Genomic DNA, 10,430 nt, shown 5'->3' with positions numbered 1-10,430 from the left:
CTATCGACTTCTTTGATAGTTATAAAAAGGAATTTATTGTTAGTAAAGTTGAATGCAAAATTTCCTGGCTTGGTACGCTTTATTTTAGTGGAAACCTACAATACAATTTTCGGTTGTAGGGCTACATTCCAGCTTTTGATGGTAGAGAAAGACCCCTGGTGCTCTCGCGCACTGGTATGCACCTTTAAGGTAGAGAAAGACCCACGGTGCTCCCAGGCACTGGTATGCACCTTTATAAGACATTCGTATGAGCAGAATTCTACATCTCAAACAGGGATTCAAGCCGGCAGAGGGGAAAGTGATGGTCACCATTCAACTAAGCCAACATCCACATTGGTTGGAACTGCCTTGGCAGCCTAGTGGTAAAGTGCCCGCTTTGAGTGTTGGAGGTTGTGGTTTCAATCCCTGGCCGCGTCATACCTAAGACGTAAACAATAGTACTAGTAGCTTCCTCGCTTGGCGATCAGCATTAACAGGATAGCGCTAGGACTTGCCAGCCGGGTGTCAGTATAATGTGACTGGGTGGGGTATCATGTCACGTGTCTATGGCGTGATATTCCAATGAGGCAGCACTTTGAAAGTTGGGCATTATGCTCACTGCTGCAAGCAGAAACCGCCGTTTATATTAATGAGAAATAGTTGAAAAAGACATTAAACTAAACACACTGGTTGGTCTGGTACATAAATATCAAAATGTTTTACATTTCATCAGCTTTTATTCATAAAATTCATAAACTGGATGGTTGTTGCATTAAATGAAATTACAAAAATACAATTTTGTTACATAGAATATAAAGTAGAAGACAACATATCAAACAAAACAACATCAGGCCAAAACAATTAACAATTTGTTTCTCAGGTCAAGTTCCTTTTGTATGAAAAAGCCAGGGCAACAAAGATTTTAGCAGTATACCAGTTTTTTTTTTTAAACAATCAAATCACAAAGTGAATAGTTTTTTTTACAAGCTAAACTGTAGTGCATTTAAACAATTTGTGTTTATATGTAACTGCGGAAAATACATCTGAAATCTCATGTATGCATCTAAACTGTAGTGCATTTTAACAATTTGTGTTTATATGTAACTGCCGAAAATACATCTGAAATATCATGAACATAATCACTTTCCTACACACAAAAAACATGGGCCACAACTTTTATACATAGCATAATCTGTTTAATTTTGAAATTAAGACCTTACTACACAGACATTTTGGTAGATCTTTAAAACAGATAAAGACAATATTGCCTGATCGAAAATTGAAAAATGGACTTAGAAACTAACATTATTGAAAAAAGGACTTAGAAACTAAGAATTAATTCTATTGGCCTTAAAAACAACATGTATATTTGTACACCAGTTCTTTACACACTAATCCATAAAATTCTGTATAACGATTTCTTCTGATAAAGTAAAAAAATTCGAGTTTCTGGTAAAAAACTAAAATTTTGATCGTTTTCAAATTTCTATTAAGTAGACCAGTAAAAAATATAAGCTCATATATAATTAGTTTTAATACAAAGCCAAGTTTTACAATCTGATTTTGTTTGCAAAAAAATCATAAACATAAGCAGCATGCAGAAATACCATTTACATGCTATTACCACAAACAGTTTCTGTATACTAGTATGTACCTTGGCCGCTAATACAGACTCACTTGTAACTCCTGATATAAACAAACTTTTGTAGAAAACTAACAGATTTTTTTTATTCTGTATACTAGTAACACTCACAATAGTCAATGGACTAATGAAGTTCAGTGCAACTCCCAGCCTTCTCTGCAAGAAAAATCTTACTATTTCTGCTGCTAGTTACAAATAATTTCTGTTCATGTAAATAGCAAAGATTTTTAGTTTTATATAATAGTTTCTATGGGATCGATACTATATCCATATGCCCTAGACTTCCCAGTTAGAGTATAATGCCCCTTTCCCCAAACCTCTCCAATTCAGTTGTTAAAAATGCCTTAAAAACCAAAAACAAAACCTGCCTAAAATCTAACATAAAACTGAACAACACGTAACATAAACCGAGAAACACAAAACATAAAACTAGGAATACATCTCTGCACAACCTTTTAAACAGTATCACAAAAAAAAACAAGGAAAACTATAAGGGAAGTTTGGACAAATATTAGCACAGGTATCAACAAAACTGTACAACAATGATCATCAACATTTCTGCCTGATGTAACAAACACTGCAAAGAAAGCTGAAGCTTGATCTTTAGGTATTGACCCACTAAAAAACGATCAATCAGGCAAAATTTTGGCTTCTATTAATCTACAAAATACAGTTAAGTCCAAAACAAATATTTAGTAGCAAAAGCATGAAATCTGTTTACTGGTATTATTATATGTGGTCTCTGCACTACCTACCCACTCAATTTACCAATAAAATCACCCTTCAATCAATACTCTTTAGTCTTATAACCCCATTTTCCAATAAAATAATCATTCCATAAATATTCTTATAATATAAACTTTAGCATTTTTGAAATGCTTATTTCTGAACCACTAATGGGAACCAGTTTTTCTTTTGTCAGTGATGCATGTTTATAGAAAGCTATTAGGATTACAACTGATAATAAATTACTATTGATTACTATTGCCATCATTAAACAGTAGCTTGTCAACTGTGCACTTTCCAAGGACCAATTAGGAATAAAGGAACAATTTAATTTTCTCAAATTATACACACATTACTTCATGTATCAGTTAGAAGTTGGAAGAAATAAATTATATAAATTCAAAACATAAACTTTAAAATGAGCTAAAACGGCCAAAAAGGTGATTTGAGCTGAATAAAGTAAACAAATGAATCTTTTTAACCTTTACCCTGCTAAATTTCTAAAATGGACTGGTCCATCATTCAATTTGGAAAGTACCATTTATCATTCAAAGGGGTATTCACTGAAAATTTACTGACTGAACAGCAAATGTGCAGTATTTACTACAAAAACAAAGATAACCATTCAGACAGGGATCCAGGCTATGGTACATTATAAGTGCTGAAATATAACACAATAACTAGTGAGTTTAAAAATCTTTTTGTACACCACAGAATACAAGAAAGCTCTGTGAAATGTTAAAATATATACATACATTAAACTTGCTAAAAGTTCCATACAATGTCACACAATATAAATTTGTAGCATATTTAAGCAGGTTAGACAAATGTGGTTTTGTAAACCAGTGTAAATCAGATACATGTAAACTATATACAACAATGGCATATACTAAAAAATCCCAACTACTGTTAAAACTTTTTCCAGAGAGAACATATCTAGTTAGATCCAGAAATTTTTTCTTGAAAATTCGTTTGTGATGTAAGGACATTCTTAATAAGAGACTGGCATTTTTACTATTACATAAGCAAAGTAATATAAAAATGCTCCCTGTTTATGTTTGGAGTGAATAAAATAACTGTGATAGCATTTTACATAGCAAATGTCCCACTGAAAAGTACAATAATCCTGGTAATCATATACCTTCAGAGACCATGAAATCTCGTTCAAAAACCATGAGATTTTGTGAGAGTTGTGACAGTTTCAAATCTACTTAATGTTAAACTACTGGTCATAAAAAACAAGTATTATTAAAGACAATAGACAAAATGGAGGATGAACATTTCTGTTTTGATTAAATGAAGCGCAAGATATTTCTCAGTTAGTTTGTCTATGAACATACTCAAAACACTGTACAAAAATCAAACCCCTTCAAACCTAAAAAAAAATTGTGATGGACTCTTCCATTCTACATCATTTGGGTTACTCCTAATTGGTTTGAAGGGTGAGCACCATAAATTCGGAAGCATATTAATGTGTGAATGCTGACTATTTTTCTACACTAAGTACAAAAATACATTTTAGGAAATCCAGATTTTCAGTCAGCATAGACAGGTAAGGCCATAATACTGTAACTGCAACATAGCAACTGAAGAGAATACCCCAAACCATTTTCTGAGATACTTTTCCAAGTAGCTTCTTGAAATAAAGAACGTTTATCATCAAATCAAACAATTTCTTGTAGTTAAAAATGTAATTTTATTTACTGTTGTGAAAAGTATGTGATAATACAATTGTTTCCCCTTGTTCAAGGCAGGAATAATGTATATCTATTTATGTCCCTGTTCAAGGCTTGTAAATCAGAAAAAGCAACAGACAAAAGGACAGAAAGTGTAACTTAACAATTCATTTTAATGGCCTTATCTTCTGCTGTCAGACTTCTGAAGACATTTTTCTCTTAAACTAAAAACTTTATTTTTAAAAATAATATAAAGTAAAACATTTCTTGAACTTATTCTAAAATTACCCCAATTAAAAATTTGTCTCCAGTGTAAGTTTGGTAAACCAGTCTCAAAATGCATGCAAACCATTGGCCAATTTCCAAGATACAACTCGGAAGAAACCAACTGGAAACTGGCAACCCAGAATAAACCAATCACACACTGGCAACCCATAATAAACCAATCAGAAACTAGCAACCCAGAATAAACCAATCAGAGACTGGCAACCCAGACTAAACCAATCAGAGACTGGCAATTTGAGACTGGGCTCAACTTGAAGCTTCCAGGGGCTCAGGTTTTTCTCATCTGTAATGTTATGATAAGAATCACTGAAAACTCTGTTACATCTATAAATAAGGATGGTTAATAAAAAAAACAACAGTAAATTAAATAGCATGATTTTTAAACTGGAATGATATTACAATTTAGTACATAGTTTTTCAATATAAATGCATTCCAAGCCTGAATGAAGAAAAGGTTTGTCTACCTTAATGTACCCTTACAAAGCCATTATATGAACATCCTCCACATTTTCATAATTCTGTAAACCCTCTTCACAGATGAATAAAGTTAATATGACACAAAACATCTGAATATATTGCTAACTGCAGATGAATAATTCATGGCAAAATGTACACTGGAATTAAACAATCAGTATATCAGTAACATTATATTTTGCATACCAGTACTTTTATAATAGAATTATAATCAGAAAACTCATTATATTATTCAAGCAGACTTAACAATATAATGTTCAACTTAATACATTAGTTATATCTGAATACATCTAAAGCAATATGACACTTTATGGTTAAGAAAAAATTGTTTGTTTCCAGTAACATGCTAAAAATAATAATAAGGGTAGGCAGATCAGTATTTTTTTTTTATTTAATAAGTGAGACTTTTCAGAAAATATTTTTGTGTCAAAAAATAAATACAAATAAGGGTTAGGGTTAGAGCATCAGTAAGATGATTTCTAACATCACTGACCATGTTTAAAGCATAAAAAGTGCAGTTTAAGCCAGTTTTGCAACTTTTTGTTAAAAAGTTGTTAAAAAAAATCTCCAAGGCCATAAAAGCATCAAGAGTTGGGCCAAAACTTTAGGGTAGGTCAGGAAACCAGAAACAAACAATTTTTTTAGGCCTTAAGGTATAACCTTTTTTTCTTAAATCTTATGTATTCACTATTTAAACAATTAAATGGTTAAGACTTCCCAGTATATCCAAGATTGCTACACCCCAGTTATACACTTTTCTTGTCCCCTGTCTCCTGACAGTGTTTCTAAGAATAGAAACAACCTTTCACTTCTATGAATAGAATAATTTCATCATTTCTATAAATAAAATTTTCATTTCTATAATTAGAACAAGCACTCAACAGATCCAATCTCTTTCAGAGCAGTAATATAGTAAATATACTTTTATGTGATCTTCTGTGGTTACAGATTCTTTCTCAGCTGTTGGATTACATCCATTTTATCATAATCACACTGTAGAAGTGTTTTCAATTTATATGTACAAGGTCACTATATACAAACACTGGATAACTTTGAGCTAATACTAGACACTTCCATTCTTTTTGCTTGGCGAAGCTTCATCATCCGAGTCATCTTTTTTCGGAAGCAAAGTTTGACGACTGTCAGCATAAAACTGTTCATAAACAGGGTTGGCAAAGTTTGTTGACTGAAAAAAACAACAACAAAATTTGCTCATTATCTAATCCTACCCATCTGCAAAAGACTTTAGATACTAACTTACATCTTAGGAAGAATTAGAGTTAAAGAAAAAAAACCTGGTGCATTGAAGTAAGGTAAATTCAAACAGCTTTTTCATCATCAGTGATTAATTAGCAAACAGATATACCTTTAATCGCAAAACAAAATAAATGTAGATAAAGTAAAAGCAACATGCAAAAAACTGCAACTACCACTTTAAATGCTACAAAGAAATGAGTTTATAAAATTGTTTAAAATATAAAGAAGGAATAGGTAGCATGACAGTGGCTGTGCACAGCTAGGATAGTGTTCATTAACAAGATTGTTTGAAAAGGAGAACAAGAAGCTGCGTTCAATAAACGCTTGATGCCCCCAGTGGCATCCTTGTCAATAGATTTTGCACCCAAGTCCAAAACGAGGTCAAGGTCAAACTGAGGTCAGGTGATGTTTGAAGATGAGGAATGGTCACAGTTTACATCTGTATTAGTATCAATTCATTCTTGTAAGGGATATTGATGCTAGACAAAATGGTCCCATTTGGTTAACCAAGAGATGGCCCCATATAAAGCAACCCAAGTCCAAAATGAGGTCAAGGTCAAACTGAGGTCAGGTGATGTCTGAAGATAAGGAATGGTCACAGGTTACATCTGCCTTAGTATCAAGTCATTCTAGTAAGGGTTATTGATGCTAGACGAAATGGTCCCATTTGGTTAACCAAGAGATGGCCCATATAAAGCAACTTAAGTCCAAAATGAGGTCAAGGTCAAACTGAGGTCAGGTGATGTCTGAAGATGAAGAATGGTCACAGGTTACATCTGAATTAGTATCAAGTCATTCTAGTAAGGGGTATTGATGCTAGACGAAACGGTCGCATTTGGTTATCCAAGAGATGGCCCATATAAAGCAACCTAAGTCCAAAATGAGGTCAAGGTCAAGGTCAAACTGCGGTCAGCTGATGTCTGAAGATGAGGAATGGTCACAGGTTACATCTGAATTAGTATCAAGTCATTCTTGTAAGGGGTATTGATGCTAAACGAAATGGTCCCATTTGGTTAACCTCGTACGTACGGACGGACAGGACAATCACTATATGCCTCCCATATCAGTAGATGCTGGGGGCATAAAAAGGGAGATGCAAATGTTATAAAGGTGGACTAAAATCATGTATAGAAAATATGATAAAACGAGGGAAAATATATATGACCCCTAAATATTTTGAGGGGCCGCAAAGAAAGATCTGTGGCTAGAAAAAATGATTACAAAAGTTTCCACATTCTGGGAAAGGCAATCAAATGCATGGATTATGGCTGCTACTAAATGATTAACAGAGTTTTTCATGAATTTCTCTTGTTTTATAAGTTGTACATCATTCAAAAATCCTGCAGCAGTAATAATAGGAAGATTCTGAGTTTCAATAAAACAGCATCATTTTTCACAGGAAAAACTATCTTTTTTTTCAACATTTTATTTATTTAATTTATGTCCTCTATTTCCATCTAAAATCAGATATACAAACCCTGTATGCCAATGAGTTCAATGGCAAAATTTTTGCTTTCATCAATTTTCTTTTCAAAAAGATTTCAATGCGTCCTGTTTAACAAAATTCTAGACACAAGCTAGCATAATAATACAGCCCTTGTTCTGCAAGGTCAAAGGTCTTTCATATTTCTTTTACTTTTATTGTTCCTCTCTATAAGAAACTAGATGAATGTAAGCTATTTATAGGCATTTCTATAAAAGGGAATGTCTAAACAAAAGGGGGAATATTATAAAATGGATAACCTTGACCTTCATATCATTCCAATATATCACTGTCACTATCCATCAATGTTTCCTAAGAGCAAAAGTAAAATGAGCCACGTCATAGAAAACCTACATAGTGCATTTGTGACCAGCATGGATCCAGACCAGCCTGCGCATCCGCCCAGTCTGGTCAGGATCCATGCTGTTCGCTAAAGGTTTCTCTAATTGCATTATACAATTGAAAGCGAACAGAATGGATCCTGACCAGACTGCGCAGATGCACAGGCTGGTCTGGATCCATGCTGGTCGCAAAGCCACTATGTTGGTTTTCTCATGGCACGGCTCATATCATTCCAATATATCACTGTCACTATCCATCAATGTTTCCTAAGTGTAAAGTAAAATGTATATATATATTTACAATATTCAATAAGTACAGTCAAACCTGCTTAAGACACCACCTGTGTTAAAAGGTCATTATAGTTTTAGGTCCCTTTATAGTACATTTCATATAGATTGAACCTGTATTAAAGACCACCTGTCTTATGAGACCACTTTTTTGCTCTCCCTAAACTGGTCTCTTAAAACAGGTATTTAAGGTGTGTACATGGAAGTGTTGAGGTCTGTGTAAAATTCCATTAAATATTCTTAATATATTCAAAGTGTTCAGAGTAACTCACATGGTTTATACAGAATATCTAAGACAATATTCAAGTACTTTTCAAGGACTTTTTAGGTACTATTTTCACTCTTTCAAGTATAATTTTCCTTATTTCAAAGACATTTTACTCGTCATCTGTTAGCAACAAGAAAGCTTAGCTTGCATTTTTGGTAAATTTCAAGCAGTATTTTTTAAATTTCAAGAACCTTTTCTCGGGTGTTTTGGGGTTCTAGCCATTTTCAAGGAGTTTTCTAGACTAGCATTGAATTCAAGGACTTTTCAAGGTCTCTGCAATCCCTGAATCAATAAAAGTAATGCTATGCCCTGTTTGAGTGAATGTCAACAGTAAAGACTTCATTTGTACGCTTCAACATTTTAATTCAGAATTTTTGCTCCTAACACCAATAAAAGGATATCTCCCCATAATTCTCATCTCCCCCAAACCCCAATACCTATCCACCAAATTGTTACTGGGGTAAAACTATTTTAAAACAAATTACAAAATTCCATTTAACAACTTCATTTACAGTTTATTTAAGTTTTTTCTCAACAGGAATAGTGTAGAGGAGGCCAAATAGTTTAAATAAAACTACAATATCTCTAACATCAAGGGGAAAACCATGAAACAAAACAAAACAACCATGCCACAAACAATATACACTTGAGTCTCTACTCCTGAAAACAACCATGCCACACAAAATTTATTTATTTATTTATTTGGATTTTACGGCGCACCAACACAGTAATGGTTATATGGTGCCAAACAGGACTGCAAATTTTGGTTCCACATCTCATTTACATTGAAATAAAAACATGAGGTATGGAATCAAAATCCATGCCACACAAAAATGTACAACTGAGTCTCTACGCCTGAAGCAAGTCTGAATGTTTTGCTCTCCTACACCCCCCCTTCCCTCTACCCTTCTGAAGTCTGAAGATACTGCCAACATTCCTCAGTGTATGTACTCCTTTATATAAAGTGCACAAAGCAAGTTCATGGGCAATCTGCACAGCAATAAGCTTTTAACTGTCTAGAATATGTTACGAAACTCACAACTATGTTATACAGAAAATTCTTCTCTGAAATATGACCAAAAATGAATGATAATAAGATATATTTGTGACACATATATGCCTCTAAAGCTGGCCTGTCTTAAAAGTGTGTGTAATTTCAGGTTATTATGCCGTGACCTTGAACTTTCACCTAATGACCCTAAAAGCAATCAGGATTCAAGCTGAAAATGCTACAAAAATGGCAATAAGTAGTGTTCTCCAGCTTTTGATCAGAAATCATTTTTAGTCAAAATGTTGCTTTGTCCTTGACCTTTGACCCACTGATCAAAAACTATAGGTGTCATTAGGTGACAACTGGTAATCATGCTATGAATTGGGACTATTGTAAGCCCAATCGTTCTTTGAAAACCACTCCATATTGAGGTCACTTTGATCTTGACTTTTAACCTAATAACCTCCAAAATACTGAAGACAGGCAATAAATCTTTGAAGGGGAGTAAAAAATAAAACTAGATGTGTTTGTAAAACAAGCATGCTGGCCATCCAAAATCACTATGACCTTTGACCATCTGACCCCAAACACAATAGGGGTTATCTACTGATCACAGACAATCGTCCTATGAAGTTTAATGCCTGTTGGCTGAAGCCTTCTACATTTTTCAATCAGAAACAGACAGCCAGATGGTCCGACTACACTACTATACGTCTCCCCAATGGAGGGAATAAAAATTGACCCCTAAATAAATGCTTCAATGCAGTGCCATCACCAGTGGTATTTATCTGAGTGTAATCTGTATATCAGAATATTAAATATGAAATAAAAAATTATCATGCCACACCACATAACAATATTCAACAACTTAAGAAATACACTGGGTACAATCACATAAACATTCTTCTAATTCTTTGCATGAACTTACTCAAAATTCCTGTGCCCCAAATAAATTTAGCAATTTAAAGACAAACTTTAAGAAAAAAACAATAGAAACAGAGGATATGTCTGCAATTCAAA

General features: G+C 33.7%; 1 protein-coding gene across 3 annotated transcripts in view; it reads right to left on the bottom strand.

The window, feature by feature from the left end:
- Positions 1-696: 696 nt before the first annotated feature.
- The window catches only part of LOC123539304 (low-density lipoprotein receptor-related protein 1-like), a 286,494-nt gene continuing 276,760 nt past the window's right edge, over positions 697-10,430 (bottom strand). For all 3 annotated transcript variants that reach the window (XM_053530562.1, XM_053530564.1, XM_053530563.1), the window contains one exon: positions 697-5,968. In XM_053530562.1, the coding sequence (XP_053386537.1) occupies positions 5,846-5,968 (123 nt within the window). In that variant the 3' untranslated portion in view covers positions 697-5,845. The remainder of the gene's footprint in view (positions 5,969-10,430) is intronic.

Source organism: Mercenaria mercenaria, chromosome 18 (assembly GCF_021730395.1).
Source record: "Mercenaria mercenaria strain notata chromosome 18, MADL_Memer_1, whole genome shotgun sequence".
In the NCBI taxonomy this organism is placed as follows: domain Eukaryota; kingdom Metazoa; phylum Mollusca; class Bivalvia; order Venerida; family Veneridae; genus Mercenaria; species Mercenaria mercenaria.
Note: the sequence above shows the minus strand (reverse complement) of the source record. Positions and strands in the feature narration are given on the sequence as shown.